General features: G+C 30.3%; 1 protein-coding gene across 1 annotated transcript in view; it reads right to left on the bottom strand.

Annotated features, from left to right (window-relative positions):
• The window catches only part of LOC117170312 (elongation of very long chain fatty acids protein AAEL008004), a 53,050-nt gene that overhangs the window by 11,333 nt on the left and 20,511 nt on the right, over positions 1 to 21,206 (bottom strand). The window contains exons 2-4 of the mRNA XM_033356996.1: positions 14,737 to 14,809; positions 9,877 to 10,067; positions 3,369 to 3,506 (exon numbers count right to left, since the gene is read on the bottom strand). Of these exons, the coding sequence (XP_033212887.1) occupies positions 3,369 to 3,506; positions 9,877 to 10,067; positions 14,737 to 14,797 (390 nt within the window). The 5' untranslated portion in view covers positions 14,798 to 14,809. The remainder of the gene's footprint in view (positions 1 to 3,368; positions 3,507 to 9,876; positions 10,068 to 14,736; positions 14,810 to 21,206) is intronic.

Raw genomic sequence — 21,206 nt, 5'->3', positions numbered from 1 at the left:
AACCAGAAAGACGAATTGTCAATAAAATAGTTTAATATTTAACAAAAAAAGGAAATATCCACCAATAAGATTTTTTTTCTATGAAAAAGGAGGAATTTTCAAACAAAAATCGAGAAGTTACTTTTTCAGTTAAAAAAATTAATTTTCAACCGCAAAAGAAAACGAATTTTCAAGAAACTAGGTCAATTTAAAACAAAAGAGATGAACCTTCAACCAATTACAAAGTATTTAGTTCAACTTTTACCCAAGTGATCAAACTGTCACTTAGAAAAAATCAATTTTTAACCAGAAATGGATTAGTTACATTTTCAGTTAACAAATTATTGAAAAAAACCTAGTTTTCAGCAAATTTGTTAAACTCTCAGCCAATGAGATAACTTCTAAACTAAAAGGATGAATTTTCAATTGGAGTAGTTTAATTTTTAGTAAAAAAAGAATTTTCTAACCAAATAAATGAATTTTTGTATATAATATAATTTCTTAACAAAGTGGTTGAACCTTTAGCCAATTAATCGAATTTTCCTTCAGAAAAGATTAATTCTGAACGAAAAATGTAATAGTAGATATTTCAACAAAATTTTATCAAAATTACAAACAGTTGAATTTTACAAAAAAAAAAAAAAAGATTAATTGTCAAACAAAATAGATAAATCTTCAACCAAATAAGATTAATTCCGTTTAAATGAAACAGATGCATTTCTAACCAGAAAAGATGAAATTTCTACCAAAATAAATGAATTTTTTAAACTGAAAAGACAAATTTTTGAAAAAATTAATTAATTTTCAATCAAAAAAGATTTCAGTTGAATTTTCAACAGAAAAATATCCATTATTGACAAAAAAGTTGATTCTATACCGAAATAGTTAAATTTACAACCCTAAAAGAGGACTTTTTCAAAATCCCTGACTTTTCCTTAATTTCTAGGTTTTCTCTGACCGACGAGCACCCTGATTTAATCAACAAATTTGATGACAAGTTACGGTTTCCTGCACTTACACCCTCGATATACCGGTTTTTCATTAAAAAGAATGCAACCTAACTACTCGTGATCAGCGGTCAGGGTGAACCTTGTGATCCTTGAGCTAAGCCTTGAGGAAGGAAACTTTCGAACGTTCTGTGCAAACCGTACACAACCACGTGCGTATTAATCGCGAAATCCTCGCCTACAGAATCTCACTGGCAAATATTCTAGGCCCACTTTCGTACGTCCAATATACGTTTTTCATGAAAACTGACTTTTGTAACTGTAACCTGAATTACAAAATGTCCATCATAGATGGAAAAAAGTTTTTAAACATAAGATCCTTGTATTTCAATTTACTGATGTAACTGAATTTCGAAACGTAGATAAACGAAAAAATACATTTTTTTAAATTACTAAAATCAATTTTGTGTGCTCAATTATCCTAAATATAATGAGGTATTTGATTTGATATGTGCAATAATATATATTTGATATTCCAAAAATATTCTAACTTTCCACTAAACACTCGGTTCTCAGATTTTCTTTAATTAATTACTTTCATTTAATATTAGATAACACCAAAATAAGATACATCCCGAAACCGTTAACGGACCCCCCCCCCCTCCCCACACGCAGTCTGAAATGTAGACGAAAATGTGACAAGTCTAATTTTCCTCTACACGTTTGGTTCACCAATTGTATTTAACTAATAGTTTACACTCGGTGTCGGACAATACCAGAAAAAGTTTCATTCCAAAAATAGAAAGACTGTTTTTCCCGCCTACGCACTCTAAAATGTATACAGAACAAATCTTAAAAAATGCTCACTGTCCTCTAAACGTGCAATTCTCAAATTTTGTTCACTAATTACTTGCAGTCGATGTCTAATAACACAAGAAAATGTTTTACTCTAATAACAGAAAAAAAGTTTCATTCCAATATCCTTTTCGGAAGACTGCGTTTTACCAAAACACGTTCCCTGGAATGAGCTAAAAAATGCGTTGGTCTTCCATGAAGAATACTGAGATGAATCTTTCTGGCGTTGCCTGACATCAAATACAAGTGATAAGTAAGAGAAAATTTGAGAACCGGACGTTTAAATGAAATTTATAATGTTGACCGATTGATTCCATATAAATTTCACAGCGCGTGGGTGGACAAAACATAGTCTTTCGATAAGGATATTGGGATGAAATTTTTCCTGTGTTGTAGGTCATCGAGTACAAATAACTAGAGAACGAAAATTTTAGAACCGGGCGTTTAGAGGAAAGTTAGAAGTTTTTCGTCTCCCAACAGGTACATTAGAAAGATACTTGTTTTGGTATTGTCCGACATTCTGTACAAGTAATGAGCAGAAATGAAGAAAAAAAAATTATTTGAGTAATTTTTGAAAATTTCATATTTTTGTTTATAAACGTTGCGAACTTTAAAGTATTTTCTAACTAAGCTAGAAAGTAATAATTTGAAAAACACAAAAATGACTTCGAAAAACCTATTTTTTTTTTTGTTTCCTCAGGGCTTTAAACTTGTTTCTAATGTATTTTAATCAGTTGAAAGTGCTCAGACGTTTCAGAAATTTCTAACTGCAGGTAAAATTTTTTTTAAAAATTACTGTTGACCAAAAGTAAAGAATTAATATAATATACGCTACTTTTTTGCATATAAATTAATTTCGATTTCCACAATTTTTTCTACATTCACTACTAACATACATTACAAATTATAAACAATGCAACAACTCAGTTGAATTTTTTGCTTTCTTGATTAGTTTGGTTAAAAACTCAACTACTGGGCTAAAAAAGCTTTTTTTTGTATAAAATACAAAACTTTGTTGAAATATGTTATTATAATTATATAATTATATTATTGAATATTAGTACCTAAAATAATATTATTTAAAAGAATTTATTTCCCTATTTCCTTGAAAAATGTCCCTATTTCCGCTGTTCTTTTCAAGCCTACAAAATTAGCAAACAAATCATCTAGGACATATCTGAAATTAGTATAATAAAAAAGAATCTCTTTTAAATTGGCCTGTTTTCTCACGTCTTGAATTTCTGCCTATGATTCTTGAAGAATCAATCGACATCTTGTAACAAAAAAAGGGGGGAAATAGGTAAAATTTCTCGATTTCAGGTATTTTAGAATTTAGTTCGGGTATTTATAAAATTAAGGAGAAAAGGGAGGAAGGTAAGAAAGGGGATCAGGTAAAAAAGTGACGGACTATAATCCATGTGTTTTGTGTATCGAATCTCGTTCCTTGGAATGTATTCCCGTATGGGAAGAGAAATGTGGCTTATTGAAAAAGGCGAGTTGTCCAAGGAGAGGTGGAAGGTGATAAATATGTATGAGAGATTTGTACATAATATGGCTATTTTAGGATTATGAATAAATCAAACTTACCGTGTCGAAGAATTCGGTGAACTTGCTGAAGTAATACCACCAACATGTATTTGCCATCCTAACAGCTAGAGGATGATTTGAATAGTCGACTGGCTGACAACGGAAGCTGTAGCCCTTCGCCCAACCGCTCACTAAGTACTGAAATATTGAAAGATTAAGGACTTAAAATGACAGAATTTATAAAGAAATATACCGTTGCATAAATTGAATTGTTGGCATCACTGGATTAATTATGATTCTAAGATCACTGCGATAAACTTCATGGAATTAAAATTGGCCATTCAGAAACATTAATGAAATATTCAATGACAACAGTGTTTGCTATATGAAAATTTCCTAAAATTTGACTTTAATGCCTTTGACGTCAAGCAAACGTCAAGATTTGTTTTCATCGCTTTTCATAGACCTTTGGAACGTAAACAATACATAATTAAAGAACGATGAGTGCAAGCATAATGTGTATACTAATGCAGTTCAAAGTGTAGCCTTAATGAGAACCGGATGAAAGGTATAAGGAAGATTCTAATACAAGTTAATTAACTTTCCTGGTCCATTATGCTAATTGCTTGAAAAATGTTTCCATTAGCAAAAATACTGATTGCTATTTCTTGAAATGTTTTGAGACAATAAGAGCTTTGTTTGAATAACTTCTGTGTATTTTCGCTTCAGTGTGTGTACTTTTGCAAGACTTTTAAATCTGTAGAGAAAAAAAAAGCTTATGGACAGGACTCTCCATTTCCTTTCATCTTCTGTCGAGTTGAAGGACAAACATATGACGTTTGCTTCCTGTCTAATAAACTCCCTTCAAGCAAAATCTTCAAGGAATCATCATAACGACTTACAATTCGAAAAAAGATCATATTAACTTTGATATTTGCGAATACTGTGAGCCAGTCGAATTTGAATTTGAAATTGCGAGGTGCTAACGTCGCTTTTAAGTGCAAAAGTCTTCGTCAAAAAAGAGCAATTCGGAAAACAGAAAATCTCCACAGAATTAACTCCCTCTGCATAAGTAGATGATAAATATTTACTTTTTCCTTAGTAAGTTAAAAGCAGGGTCTCATCATGTACATTATTTTTCATTGCTAACAATCGCTTTTGTTCGGACAAGTTTTATTCTATAGTCTTTTTACAAGTAGTTTCCCGCTTTTGAAAGGAACTTATGCTTGAATCGATTCTGAGAAACATTTGTTTTTCCTGAGAATTTTTTTTTTTTGCACGTCTACATACAGTTTACATTAATGTTTCTTTTGCGTAAACTGAATTGTAAAATCAGTATAATTACCTTTCACTCATAAATACCTATTTGAATATTTATAAATGTATGCAATGTATTGAATAATGTAATTTTCAAGGTTCTATTTTCCATACTTTATATTTCATTGTCTTTCTGGAGACAATAAAACCAGCGTATCTAGTGATCAAACAATTTTAAATTCCCGCCTTTTTCCCCGACCATATTTTTGGCTTAGACCAATTTAATGATGTATTTTTGTAATTTGGAAATTATTTATTTCTACATGCCAAACTTATTCTCTATCACAGACTGAAGTTTTCAATATTAATCAAAACTACACTGCTGATCACAACTAAGATATTGCCTGTTTATCGATGATTACTTAAGTTATAGTTATACAAACTATTCTTCGTTTATATTTATGTTGGGTAAAATCTGTTTACACTATGTCAAACATTGTGACATTTTGGTCGAACCTTTTTTTTTCTTCCTAAAATGTCCGTGAGGTGATAAACAACTACATTCAATAATAAAATCCATTACAAAAAATAAACCAATGTTTACCATATAATCTGAAGAAAACGCCTTCATTTAATATTAATTAAATACAGAAATCGAGCTTTTTCAAGAAACATACATCTGATTATTCTCATTTTCATCATGAAATATGGATCCGTGACACGTAGACATATTATTTAAAAAATCTATTTGAAAAACTGTTAAACAATATTTAACATATAATCTCATAAAAAAGTCTTCACTTCTCGGTAAATCAACACAAACATCGACTTTTGAAAAAAAGCTCGATTGATTTTTATTTTCACCTGAAAATATTCGTAGGATGCCATATTACAATAAACAATAAAAATCCCATTTATCTGAAACTTTCATTTGAACTTGGTTTAGCCGCACCGTGTTCTTTTAGTGTTAATTATATAAGAGTTACATTTTTTTCTCATAGATAAGATGAAATGTATCGGTATTCTCGATGTTAATTTTTGAAGAAGATATTGCAAAAACAGTGCAAAGATCAATATATTTTTTTAATTTAAATGACATCTAATATAAAGAAATTAAACGGTCTTGAGATCATTTTAAAGGTAAATTTCTATTAAATCGTATCAACTTATTAGAATTATTGTAAACAAATTTGATTGCAAGGTACAACATGTGTAAAATATATACAAAAATGTTGGAATTTATAAAATATTTTTTCTGCTGAAAGGAATATTTTTGGTAAAACATATAAAATGAGTAATCATAAGGTTTCTATCAAAATTATTAAAAATATATAATATACCTTATTGTCGATATGGCGTTACGTATAGGGGCATATAGCTGAATAAATTTATGATATTTTCGGCACAAAACAAACTGGGGCATTTTTGGTGTTAGAACTTTGAAAAACCGTTTTTCGAGAAAAATGTATATAAACTTGGCGAGACCCATTAAGCACGCGTATTCTACTTTTTCTTTGAAAATGAAATATAACTACTTCCGGTTACTTTTTGGATATGAATATAGTCCCAATCTATTAATTCACTGAATGTGTAGGTCCCAGTATCATCCTCCATTCAAACCCGAAAATAATAATTTTGACTTCAGCTTAGAAAACCGTGAATATCTTTATTTGATTTTTATTAATTTCCTACAGATGAGATGACTTCGAATTTTTCGAACGTTATTGTTCATTTTCTATTAAATTCTGTTAGTTTTCAATATATTCAAGAGGACACATTTTAAATCATATATAATTAACATTAAAAGAACTTATGATAAGTGCTGTATAGTATATTTACATGCGTACGTACATATAATCAAAGATAAATTAGGTTTGACGGTATCATAGTAAAACAAATAGTTTCCTCTCTGATTTTTGAATAAGAAATAAAAATAAGAGAAAATAGAAAAAAGTCGAGTTTTCGACAAAATGACAAAATTCCCAATCCTGAAAAAAATTCCTCAGTTTTTTGCCGATTTCCTGGTCCTCTAGACATCCGTCATAATCAAGTGAACAATATTATTGAGAATGCACTACAAAATGGGCAATTTGATCAATTTTTGATGTCATAAAAACTGACTTATCAACCTTAGTTTATTCAAAGAAGCTAAGAGGAAATGAAATATTTATGAGAGCAGTTGAGATGATACATGCTTGTTTCATCGACTTATTAGAATAGCACCCTGTAGACTTTATAATCGGAGATTACCAGCGCTAAACTGTGAGCTTAGCCGTGTCATTGTCGCAAACTCAATTTGCTTATAAATGCTCTAGAAAGACCCTTTGCACGTGGACTGAATTTTTCACAGACTATGTTCTTGAGTTCATGCATATTTCAGAGACTTCACAAGATCTTCATTCCAGACTTTGTACGGAATTAACACATAAAGATAATTTCACTTTTTGAGCAGAAAAATAAGCTGTAGCAATGTTTCACTCAGAGAAAAATTTTTCTTGAAAAAAAGCATAGTCCACTTGTCTATTTTATTTTGAACCATTAAAATATCTCTTTCGCACAAACAGAATTATTTGGCTGCAAAATTAGGTGAAGCTTTTCGCAAAATGTTTTTTAGACAAACTAATGATAAACTATTGCTACAAAATATTCTCAAATTAGTCAAATATTCTCGAATTAGTTCAAATATTCTCTTTTCTCTATTTTTTCAAACAGTATAAATAAATTCGGGAAATAAATAAATTATTAAAAGAGAAAGTTAGGCTCAACAATTGTATTATTGATAGTCATAACAATTATATTACTGATAGTCAAAACTCAAAGTCTCCTTTTTTGTATAACCTATAACAGCTATTGATCATATTCTGTTCGTTTACAAGAGTAGGGAAAAACGGGTTTAAGAATCGCTGGTGCAGCTAATAAGAATCTTGAGCCCCCCTTGCCTTTATACTCTTTATAGAATATGAGAAGGATGTACTTGATATATCGAGAAGCATGTTGAGAACAAAGTTTTAAAACAAAGGAAGATGCAACAATCAATACCATCTTGTTCCCATTATTCACAAATCATTGCCGATTACGTGTCGCGTATAAAAAAATATTTAATATCCAGAATTCAAAATTCTTACATTAATATATCAGCTCAAAAATATTTTTAATTCCAATGAAAAACAATGGAATTATTCCCAAAAACGCATTTTTTAAACAAATTAGTTGAATCCTCAAACAACATAGATTATTTACAAGCAAAAAGAAGAAATTTCAAGCAAAGAAATTAAGTTTAAACTAAAAATAAAATATTTGAATTGTAAGTAAAAATTTTTTTAAATAAAAAAGTTCAATTTTCAAGAAAGAAAACTAAATTTATATAAAAAAGAGCAACTTTTTATATAAACTGGAATAGATACATTTTCTATTAAAACAAATTAATTTTTAACTAAGATGAATTTTCTTCTAAGCATATGAATTCCAAACAAAATACATACATTTTCAACTAAATGCTTGAATTTTTAAAAGAATTTTCTACGTAAGCAATAGAAAGATTTTCATCCAAAGAAATTAATTATTAACTAAAGAGATGAATTAGTCAATTTTCAACGAAAACTGAAAAAGTTAAATTTTCAGTAAAAAAATTTCCACAAAATAATTAAATTTTCAAACAAAGTAATGAATTTTCATCCACAATGATGAATCATCAGCCAAAAACATAAATTGTTATCAAAGCAGTTTGACTCTTAAGTAAGTAGTTGAATTTTCAACGAAAAAAGATTAATTCTCAACCAAAAATATAATAGTTGATATAAAAAAATATTAAAAATTAAAAACAGTCGAATCCTCAATCAAAACAGATTAATTTTCAACTGAACATTTATGATTTTTAACCACCCAAAAATATGAAATTCCTACCATAATATATGAATTTTTTAACGAAAAAAGACGATTTTTTTAACCAGAAAGAATCAAATAAAAAAATAACCTAATTAACTTCAACTTCAATTTACAAAAAATTCCTTGACTTAGCTTTTTCCAAAACCTGACATTCTCTGACTTTCTGAAATTCCCTGATCTGTAGCAACCCTAGCTTATATTATTTTTCAAAACTATCTAAATAGTGCATCATTCAGAATGCTCACGCGAAAAAAACGGTATTGATAAAACATCAATTTCGGACATATCAGAGTGCCAATTTTTCGCATTCGCTATCCAGGAGATTTTGTTGGTTTCATAATGCTTTCTTATCAAATCATTGTTCATAATTTAAACAGAAAATTCTGTAAGACAGTTAACTTTTTTTGTGTCGGAAATCTTATAAGATTCTTATAATTGATCACCTAATAAAATTACATTTATTATCGAAAATTGCAGGACACCTTATATATAATAAGATACAAAGGAACGTGCACATGTTTATGCTTGTAACTGTATCGTTTCGTGTGCGCAACATACTAATCGCGTAACGAATTCGCTATACATAGCGCTATTATGGGTCACCAGTGCGAATATACATTCGCAACCAGGTGCGTCACCTTCTAGGAGCGATACATGCTGGAGGACTGAGTTTGTATTTGAAATTTGAAAGTCGTCAAACAGTTTGAATGTTAAGGCAACGTTCGATGGAGGGTACATCTGGAAGCTCGTCTTCACTTGAGCAGAAGAAGAGTTACTCTGAATTTCAGTTTTTTATTCAATGTTTTTCTACGTCAAATTTATCACTAACATGAAACGTTCGAATCTTATATAAAATACAAAAATCAAAGCCCGAAAGAAGAATTAGATTCTTATAATAAATTACCTGAATGAATTTTTTGAAAATGCCCACTTTAGGTCAGGCACAAAATTGTTAGTCTCCAAGCTTTCTTAGGAAATAGCAATTCGGCAATAATGAGATTCAAACGCAAATAAGTACTTTTCTTTATCCTGCTTGTAGACGAAAGGTGTGAAAAAAGATTTTAAAAGACTGCATAAATTTTAGATAGCTAGTCAAAATACTGACTGACATTGAGACTTATTTACTTTTAAATGATAGCAAATTTTCTTTTTGCTATAAATTTCTTTTAGAGAAGAAATTCCGTACGGAGATACATTAACTTGAGGCTTTTGATTCATAATTTCGAGTTTGAATCTATAGGCTCATTTATGATTATGATCTAGAATCTAGTTATAATCTTACATTACATCTAGATTATTCATATTTATTGTCAATATAATTTCAAGTTATCAATTCCTATCAACACTGTATCCACTGTTTTCAATGTTCACATATATCGAAGTTTTTGATTAATCTGGAAGAGTAATCCACAATAATGTGACTTACCTCGTAAAATATCCACGTAGAGAAAAGTGTCTGTATGAGGTTGTAGAAAATTAATATCCGCCGTAGGTCGAAGGGCTTTCTATTCTCCATCAGTCGCGGCCCCAAGACTCTACTAAAATAAGCGTACGATAGACAAATCGCCACCGTCGGAAACGGACTGCTCATCATGGCCCATCCGTTCACCCTGGGATCTGCAAATAAACAAGATTGTTTACAAAATATGAAATTGTTTATATATTAAAACGTTTAACGGCCAAATTGCAAATTAATCCTAACGAATTGAAAGCGAAAAAAGATTGGAATAAGTTTTTTGATTTCAGAAAAAGACATAGAAACAACTTTACAATAGGCGTACGAAAAAAGAGTTTAACCTTTTAAAAGATTGTGATAAGAAAAATAAACTTAATGGAAACAAAAAAAGTCTCAAGGCACGTTAAAATTATACATGCCATAAGAACTGGATCAGCCATTCGTTTTTTTTTTATTTCAATTAACTTCTTAATGAAAACATAATTGCAAAATACGTATTCAACATAAGGTTAATATTAGATCTTAACTACTAAAAAAAATATGTCTTGAAGGCATAATGTACATTGACATTATACATGCCGATATAACTGGATCAGCCATTCATTTTTCTTTTTTGCGAATCTTAATTCACTTTTTAAAGTTAAGATATTTATAAAATAAGAATTTGAAGTAAGATAAAAAGGAGAATTATAAACTTAATAAATGCAAAAAATCTGCTTTTAGAATGTACATTAACATTATACATGCCAGAAGAACTTGATCAACCATTTATTCATTTTTGTGGGAATTAAGTTTTTAGCAAAAACATATTACAATATAAGACTTTACGAATGATTAATTTGAAAATATTAAACGTGATGCTTATTTGATGCTATAGTTGCAAAATCAAAAAGAGGTTCAAAAGAATAAGTGACATGTAAACATCCTACTTAGTAATCATGCAATCTTACATTGTGTCTTTATTCATGAAAATCATTATACAAATGAGATATTCAAATGTTCGGAAAGCATTTTTCAGTCTTTCAGAAATCAGCTGTTTGCAAATTAAAAAAAATGAATAGGTTAAAAGAGAACATTCAAATCAACACATAAGTCATTGAAATTTCAATATTATTGTCTGAAATTAGTTCAATTCCACACGTGGGAAAAAGGTTGCAATTGATTACGTAAATATATTCCAAAAAATTCTTAAGCGAAAATGACTGAAAGCTAGAATACCAAATATGGTGAAATAATTTTACTTTTTATATCTATTTAATATTAAATTGTCATTTGTGTGTTAAAAACAGTTTAAATGAAAAATTGATTGCATTTGGTGATTATTTATTACTTTAAAATATGAAATCGAACAAAATCTTGGTGTTGCATTAGAGACGAAGTATGTCGAGATAGCTGTTAAATTCAGTGGAAGTTCGCTCTCATCTCTCGAGACACTTTTTTGTCAGGATACAATGGTGCAATTAGGAACATGGCTCGTGAAGATGGCGAACAAAGCCACAATGCGAAGCTCAAAGGTAGTTGCGACCCGAATCAAGTCATCTTAAGGGATAAACGAGACTTTTTTTGAAAAAATGACCCCTAATCGGAAAAACAAGATCTCCAAAAAATAGTGACAAAAATGCAAAATTTTATAAATAAGTACAACTACAATTTCAATTCCTACTTTCGAAATTGAGGAAAGGTAGCCTGTGTACAAGTTTTGAACATAGGCATTCATCAAACTTTAATTTAATTTATTGGTAAAATTATTCATAAAATAAAAAAATAAAAAAGGCAGTCTTGTAAAAAACTTATGTTATTTTTATTTGGAGCTAGAACCCTTTTTACGTCAATCTCGAGTAGAATAAATGTTACTATTTTTAAACGTGAGGAATAATAATTATCAATAGCAAAATCAGGTTCAAATAATGTGTAATAAGCACGTGTCAGAGCTGATTATTGTTAAATCCTGCGACAAACAAAAAAACAGTCAAAAAAGTTCTCAAAAGTTAAGAGGCCCTACCGTAATACATAATAATGGTCAGATAAATAATTGAATTTTATGAGTCATTAAATAATACAGTTTGTAGGTATTGTTTTTAGCAACACTGGCTTCACTGGATTGAAGATTTACGAGAAAAGTGAATTCCAAATCGCCTGGAAAATTCAAAATGATCTACGGTATAATGAATCATAAATGAAGGTCTAAAATAATGATAAACGACTAAAAACATTTTCCATATCAGGCTATCCTAGAATATGTAGATGCATCATCAGTATCCTACCGTGCTAAGGAAAAGTTAAGGGAATCCAATTACCGTTTATATTTTTTTATCTAATAATACTTAAGGTCGGCCTAAACATTAGTATTACTTGCCCATTGGTTTCCTTAGCACGGCAGTATATATTCATTTTGAACAAAGTTTCATTTCTAGTTTTTTATACCAATTTCAGTGAAAAAATTAAGATTTTGAAATTGTTTACTCTCAAATTTAGTATTCAGGGGAATTGTGTCTAAAATTGAAACCTTACCCTTAAGCAGCTTGATATTTTCAAAAAATAAATGGTTTCTATAAAATGAGTACAATGTCGAAGAATTGAAAGTGGGGCACGATACATTTGAATGAACAAAAAAAGACCAAAACCAAAGTTATGCATTTTGACCTTTTTGTCAACAAGCTAGGATAAAACGTCATTCTCAAAGAATTAGCTTAATAATCTTTCGTTTATCATTGCAGTATTTTTATTAATTAACGAAAAAAAAGTTTGAATCAAAGGAACAATTTTTTAAATTAATAACATATTTGTTTGAGCCTATATCAAAGAAAGAGTTTGTTTGATTCAAACAAACATTTTTCTGGTCGTAAATTTCACGAAATATTATAAAATATGAGTTAAAATATGGTACAGTTATATTAATGTTAAAGTACAATAATTTATTATTTATAGGCCGATTCTTGTTGTCCAAAGAAGAAATCAAGAAGATAGTTTCAAAATATGAAGCTTTTTTTCATTAAATAATCTGAAAATTAAAATTTTCCACAAATATATCACATGACCTTAAAGCCATTTGTTTACGGTAAAACAGAATAATAAATTTTAACAGTACCGATGGTACGAACAAAGAAGTTATATTACATAAGATAAATATATGTATTTCAGATGCTTTTCTTAATGATTTAGGTGCTATTTTTATTTATAATATTAGGGAAAACTAAAATGTTTAAAGTCCATCGTCATTTCCATTAGAACGTTACCTAAGCATGTAGCACCGTTTAGCTTTCCCCGCTTCAATTAGAAAATTAATTAAACTTTTTATAAAAAGTTTAATTCATTTTCATACTGAATACATGGACGTCCACATGAACGTGCCCTTATGGCCAGTGAAAATGTTGATTTCAGGTCTTTAGTGGGGGATATAATACTAGGACCTATACTGCATCTATAAACAGTCAAAACAAAGTGTAAATCTAACGCTAATTTCAGGGTACCATATGCATGCAAAAAAAATTAGTCTTGATAGTGTGAATGGTACCACTTCACAAGGTATCGTTTCCCTCGCACTTTGAGTACGAAACGTCACCTACTGCCAATTATTTTTTCAGTTCTGTGGCAAATTATTTTTTCAGTTTTGTGGCAAGAACAATCGACGAGTTTCGTACCCCAACTACGAGTAGTGTTAGCACTGTATCCGAAAACAACAGGAAGTGGATAAACTTCATATCTTATTCGTCCTCCAAAATAAAGAGGTATGGGCCTAAAATCTCGGGAATTGATCCGGCTATATGAGCCTATCTACTAGCGATCAAAACCATTCCTTGTTTTGTTTTTGACCAATTTTCGATTATCAACTTCCACTCTCTGCAGACTTTAGGGAAGTGCATGGACAAAATTTAAATTATTGTCTGAAATTCCCACTTTGAGATTAGACCAATTGCATAATAAAATATTTAATATTTTTTTTATTATCATAAGAAATGTGGAAGCGTGCCCAAAACGAAATTGGGTCGGGCGATTAGTGAGAGAAATGTTGTTTTGTGCACGTTTCCATATTTTATATGATAACTCGAAAACGAGTAAATATTTCGTTAGCTTCTTGGTCTCCTTGTAGGACTTTAATCTAGCAAAGTTTCAATCTTTTCCATTTACTTTCCTAAAGCACGAAGAAAGTAGAATCTCAGAATAGAAAATTTGTCAAAAAAAGGAAAACAGGTTGATTTTTCTCACATACTATATCGGCCCCTATGTATCGAAAATACTTAGAGCAAGATTCAATCGACGCGAAATTTAACACAATTGAATAAAAAAAACAATCCGAACTTTTGAAGCATATCCGGTAGAAAAAGCACAAGATGAACTATACAAATTGATCTGCGAAATGCATAAAACAGGAATAGTAATCAAAGATTGTAATATGTTATACAAATGAAGAATCGCATCGAAAATCAATATTTTCAGATTGCTGACTCTGAATAAATCGAATGAATGACTTATTTCTATAGTTATTTAATCCGTGAGCTTTACTGATTTTCTTTGAATGGAAAATTCAATTATTAAATCGTAAGAAATGAGTTAATGAATGAAATTAGTAAAAAATTTAACTGATTCATAGAATGTAGCGACTGGGCTATCCTAAGTTCACCCGCACTCTTAACGCTAAACTCGAAAATACGTATGGTAAATACGAACGAAGTATACATTATATGCTAAAATTTCAAATATGACGCGGGTTTGAGGAATCTCTTCTGGGACTTGAGAAAGGCGGTCGAGTGTACCTACAGTTACTTAACTCACTACCGGTACGTACTAATCGACATTACGTCGAACGTCAGGTAAATAAAGGATACTTACCAGACTTGTTGTCCATGAGATCCCGGTAACCGTGCACTAGATTGGCCACTATAGTCGTCATTTTGACGCCTTTCTGAAAATAATTAAAAATGCAAACGATATAGTCTTTAGGGTTAAAAACTGTACGATAATAAAAAATTTTCAAGTTGATAATCTAACGTTGCCAATGCTATATTATCGCCTACTCGATTTTTAAATTTCGTGCCTGTGTGTGTGTAAGTGCACCCGTGTGAAAATTTACCGATGAGCTACTGTAATTCAAATTTATAGTATAACTATGAATTACATATTTTTTTATTCGAAAATTTTTTAATTTCAAGGGAAACATATTTTTCACATTTCACATTTTAATTATAGACACATGCTGTCTTAAGAATCTTCTGGCACTAGCCCGGCCCAGACCGTCTGGTTTCCAGTCTTGACGCTAACCAGAAGGGTTGGCCTGGGCCTGGCCAAGTGTGTAAGGTTTTTTTACTAGCAGCAGGCCAGACCGTATGAGTAGCCGCTAGTTATTGGCTGGTCAACCACTAGTTTATGGCTGACTCTAGATACTAGTTGGAGGGCGGTCAGCCGCTAGCTGGACTTTCTTTATTTCATTCATATCTTGGAAAAAATGCATTTTTCATTATAAGTTTATTTAACTAATCAGCACCAAACCTGGACGAGGTCAGGCAGTCAAGGTGATAAGAACAAAAGTCTTGTTTTAATAGCGTGAAATTTTTATTTTCTATTATTATATCATTTTAGACACCCTGTCTTTTTTTTCGAAATACGTAAAAAACCAATTTCGTTATCCAACATTGAACTGATTTTGTTCTTAGATAGCTAATCAGCTCCAGGGCTGAAGCAGACCAGACCTTTCAGACTGGTCGAACTATAATCTAAATAAAGTCAGGCCTGGGCAAGAATAGCGCCAGACCTGGGTCAGATTATATCTTATCTTCCACACTAGACAGCCATATAAAGCCAGAACTGAGCCAGACTTCAACCTAGACTGCCATTTAATTTTTGTAACTTTCAATTTTTCAATTCATTTTTTCTCATTTAATTTTTTTAGGATGTCGGACTGACTAGAAGGCTTAGAAAAATTCGCATAGAATTTCGAAAAAATATCACAATAAGTCGCATCAAATTTTAAAAGGTAATGAAAAAACTAGTATCAAGGCACAAAATAAATGTTGGGAATATAAAGTATATAATCCTCATTGATTTTTAAATATTCTTCCCAGAATCAAAATAAACTTTCAAGTTAAAAATCTTTTAACAGTATTTATTCAGCTTGAAGAATTGTGAAGATAGTTGATTGTTTTTAACTATTGAACTTTTCAACTTAGATTATATTCAAATGGGAAACATTTATACATTACATTAATTTTGAACGTCAGGAAAATTTGTATAGAACATTTTAAACTTGAAATTATTCCACAATTAAGGCTTCAAATTTGAAACTGTATAATTTAAATATAAGATTATTCATTGTTTAAGAATTTAGATTTCGCAGCCCAAAATGCTTTAGAAAAAAGGAAAATATGGCGATTTCTCCTGTAAATAGGAGAAGAAGAAAAAGTGAATATAGATACAATATTGAATTCAATATGAAACACTTTAGATTAATAAGATTTCCAGTTGAAATATATTGCATTTTCAACAAAGTAGTTGAATTTTCTACAAAAAGAGATGAATTTTCAATTCTAAGACGAACTTTTAACAAAAGACATGAGTTTTTAAGTTGAAAAAATCAAATGGTTTGTAAAACAGTTGTGACTTTTAAAACTAAAAGATCAATTTTCAATGAAATAGTTGAATTACAAAAAAAAACCCAAACTTTGCATTTATAACCAAATAGTTAAAAACTTTCAAGCAAAAAAGACCATTTTTTAACAAACTAATTGAAGTTTTAGCCAAATAGTTGAACTGTCAACTGATAAAGACTAATTTTTAACCGAATGGTCGATTTTTCAACAAAGCAGTTGCATTTTCAACCAAATAGTTAAATTAAAAAAATAGTATTTTGAAGCCAGACGAATTTTTCTAGAATACAGTTGAATTTTTAACAAAAAATATAACTTTTCCACCATAAAAGATAAATTTTCGATCCATGAGGAGGAATCATTTATCCATAAAAACGAATGTTCAATAAAACATTTGAAATTTTTAATAAAAACTAAATTCCTAAGCATACAGCTTTCATAACAAATTATTTAAATTTTAATGTTCTGAATTAAAACGTTACATTTTTTTCTAGTTTTGAATTTTAATTTTAAAAGTTCGATTGGGATTAAAATTAAAACTAAGTACAGAGAACTTAAGACAAAAAAGAAAAAGTCAATTAGCCGCATTTTTTCAAAAAAGTAAAAAAAGTCGCATGATCCGATCCATGTAAACGTAGAAAAAAGGTATATGAGTTTGCAGATCTCGCGAGGATTTTAGAGTGTTGTATATCTTTTATAATCAGTGTTCTAAAAATACAATTCAAACGTCCAAACAGTACTGATCGTGCCAATGACATAACTCTTACAAGTAGCTAATGTATGTTTCGGATGAGTAAATTCCCTGTGTTTTTTTTACACTGTAGCAAGTAAAAGTGAATTTTTAATTTTACAAATGCTTATACTGTTACGAAAATTGATAGACCTCATGACGACAAAACAAGATCTAGAAAATATGACCAAAGAAATTACCATATCTGCCGAAAATTCCCAATTTTTATTTATTTATTTTCATGAACCCTCTTCATCGTTGAAACATTCGTCAAATCCAAGTGGGTTTCTGCATACACCGTTTCCCAATGAAAGAGGTAATAATGCAGAGGAGCTCATAAACCTTAACATGCTCATAAATATTCACGCGTACGTGCATCACGTATTTCCCAGCGTTCCATTTCGATCTTGTCTCTTGGCCACCTTTTAGAGTTTTATTAAGTGATTTATTAAGTTATGAAAGTGCAATGTATGATAGCAAAATATTTACTTTTGTAAATTTATTTATAGTATTTTGCAAGTAAATGTGAATTAATTCATATTCAATATATACATAGTACATATGAATTAATTTTAAGAGTCCAATTCAGATGTTTTATAGAATGACACAGTTGGCTGATTTGTTGATTGTTTAGTCATTCAAGAATCTGCAAATCAGTTTTAACGAGTCCTGCTCACTCTCTTCAATTATATTCGTTGCAGGTACTTGTTGGAACCTGTTGCACCAATAATAAGAGACCTTATGTACTTTCTGTCTGTGCACAAATATACCGAAAAAAATGTACAGTTCAAACAAAAATAACCAACCAACTGTATCTCCGATTCATGGACTTTCATACATTTGAATTAGCTATATGTTACTTGGTGAGTTTCAAATTAGAGGTATGCGGTGATTACCCGTGCAGAAATCGCTCGATTTTGAATTTAATGCCGATTTAGCCCCGATCGGGATTCTCGATATGGCCCTAATCGGTAGAACTCTGTAGCTCATACTGATACCGATGATACAAATACCGATTTCCTACCGAAACGCCATCTCTATCCACTTAGAGAACTAGTGCTGCTTATTATTTTCTGATAGTGCAGTGAAATTCAAATATTGCTCGTTTATAATATATTGTATCAATTATATATAATTACGCTCTCGACTCATTCAAACCTAAGCTCAAATAAATTAATAATAAATTAAAATGTCTTTTTTCAATGAATATAAATGAAATCATTACCGATGGCAATGTAAGTGTTTCGGAAGTTAATATTGTTCAACCCGTTCAATTTATGACATCAACTGCTGACATCAACGCAGTTTCAGGTAAAGTTAGTATATTTACAATTTTATCAGTCAAAATTAAATTTTTATTCCGTTTTAATAATAAATTCATTATAAAAATAAATTGAGGGCAACTTTTAATAACATTAATTTTGAAATTAGGTAGTAAAATGAAAATACCAATTGAGCAGTGCTCCCAACGAGAGCTCCTCACTCAACTGTACATCCCGTGCAGAAATTGCCCAACTTATTCCCAAGTTCCGATCTGAGCCCGATCGGATTTTCCACATGTGGCCGGAAAGGGGCAGAAAGTGTGGCTCGCGTCGGAACCACGTCGGGTCGAGTTAGGTTAGACAAGATTATGTCAAGTTTACTGCTGCCGTCGTGATATTGTTTTGTTTACATCGAACTTAAAATGCCAAAAGCAAAAAGTACATTACGATTTCGGAAGCACAGAATTGTTAGTAGGATTTCTTATATCCGCAATGAAGACGAGGATAAACTTCCGAAAAGCGCTTACCCAAAAACTATAAAAATTCCATGTTTTTCCGTTTATTTTAGTAAATAATAAAAATTTACAGAAATTTTTTAATGAAAGTTGCAGATCTTTCAATAACACACATTTTATGTTCAATATATTTATACCCTACAACTGATAGTTTCCGAGAAAATATAAGATAAATATAAAAAATAGCAGAAAATTGCAAACTGTTTAGCAGTTCGACTTAAATTGTATGAAGAACAATATGTATTTTTAAAAGATCTATTGTCATTGTTTTTGAAATATTTGTAAAAGATCCTTTAGATATTTATATGGTCAAGGTCGAATGTCATACATCACGAAATAAGTGACTTTTGAGATTAGGGACGTCTGACTTCACTTGCTCATTTTAAACTGCACGAAAATCATTTCCATTCCTAAAGTTGTACGTCTACTTCCAATGCATTCACATCACTTAAAAATATTACTTTATACCAAATATATGAAATTCCGGATTAGTAACATTATAGATTAAATGTTTTTAATATTTTCTCGAATATACCTTCACTTTTAAATCTCATTCAACGTGCCCCATGTGCGTTAGTCAAACGTTATCTCCGAAATGGAAACTCTTAACGATAAATTAAAGGAATACAAACAATTCAATAATGTAGAATATTGAAAAATTGAAGTTTTGTAAAACACAAAGTTTGGAAAAATATCAATAAAAAAACTTTTTAAATTTTAATAATTATATAAATAAAAGATTAAAGGGGCCACATCTGGGCCCCCATTTTTGGTGCCCAGATCTGGGCCCTATCGAGTAGGTCGCTTCATATACGGTCTGGCGCTAGACAGATTACCCTATCGGGGCCAAATTTTTTCCGATCAGGCCCCGACCGGCTCCCACAAAAATTTCTGCACGGGATCCATCAAACTCTGCACCTGATTGTTTGTTTTTTGGCGCAGTTTAAAATTCTAAAAAATAATATTTTCCTTGTTTATTATAAATAATAAAATTTAAATTTATAAAAATGTTCATTAGATCGAAATTAATGAATCTTAATAAAAATAAAAATTAATTAAATGCATATTCTGTAAATACTGTATTAAATAACCAGAAATATATTTAAAATTCTTTATTTCTTATGAAAGTATTTTTGTGTATATTGCTTCTTAGCAAATTAAAAAAAATAAAGCGATCCTAATAAATGATAACTTAATTTTTTGGTGAAAAGATTAGACACAACTACCATTTCGAATTTTTCAAGAAGTAAAACAATTGACAGAAAATTGAATTTGTTTACAGAAAAATGTCAATAAATCATAAATTATAGGTAATTTTCGAATCATTTTCGTTCTTCAAGTGACAAAAGAAATTTTTTTGGAAACATTTGAAAAGGTCAAGTTGTAGGAAATCTTTTCGTCAAAAAAATAAGCTATCATTTATTAGGATTGTCTTTTTTTTTAATTCCATAAGAAGTGCTATGACGAACATTTTTTTTGCAAGAAATTAAAATTCTCCAATAAAATATTTCTGGTTATTAAACATTCTTTCATTAAAAACCAACCTCTTCCTGGAAACTTATAGCTTCTACAATAACTTTACGTTTATTAAAAGTATAATTAAACATTTTGTTTTAAAAAATCTCTTTTACGTGCTCGTACTACTTTGATTTTAACTTAAAATACTAATTCCCTTTTTTTCAGCTGTTACTTGTGACATATATGAAACCACGGAGGCTCTAAGCAACATTGAAACCTTCTTTGTAATTTCCAAAGATTGACGTGACCATCAAAAGGAGAAGAGCATTCACTAGTTTCGAGTTTCATTCGCGAAATTCATAAATGGATTATAATGAAACTGATCGGGCACCGATCGGGGTTCCCGATCTGAAGTCCTAACCTGGCCCCGGTCTGGGCGTGTGTTTCATCCGCGATCTGGCACCGACTGAAATTTCTGAACGGGTTGTTCGAATTTTAAATAATTTTGGCTCCATTTTTCTCCACGAAAAAGGATTAATTTTGATTTTAAAAAAAAGTAATCCCAGTTTTAAGAAAAATAACAAATTTAAAAAAACAGTCCCGCTAATAATTCCCCTTAATTTTATTTCAATTAAGGCTGTTTAATCTTTATGATTTTAAGGCAAACAGTCAAAGCAATTATAAATTCTAAACCACTTTCAACTGTATTCCTATTTAATTAGCAATATATTCATACTTTCAGTATTTTGATTTC

The sequence above is a fragment of the Belonocnema kinseyi genome, chromosome 3 (genome assembly GCF_010883055.1).
Source record: "Belonocnema kinseyi isolate 2016_QV_RU_SX_M_011 chromosome 3, B_treatae_v1, whole genome shotgun sequence".
In the NCBI taxonomy this organism is placed as follows: Eukaryota; Metazoa; Arthropoda; class Insecta; order Hymenoptera; family Cynipidae; genus Belonocnema; species Belonocnema kinseyi.
Note: the sequence above shows the minus strand (reverse complement) of the source record. Positions and strands in the feature narration are given on the sequence as shown.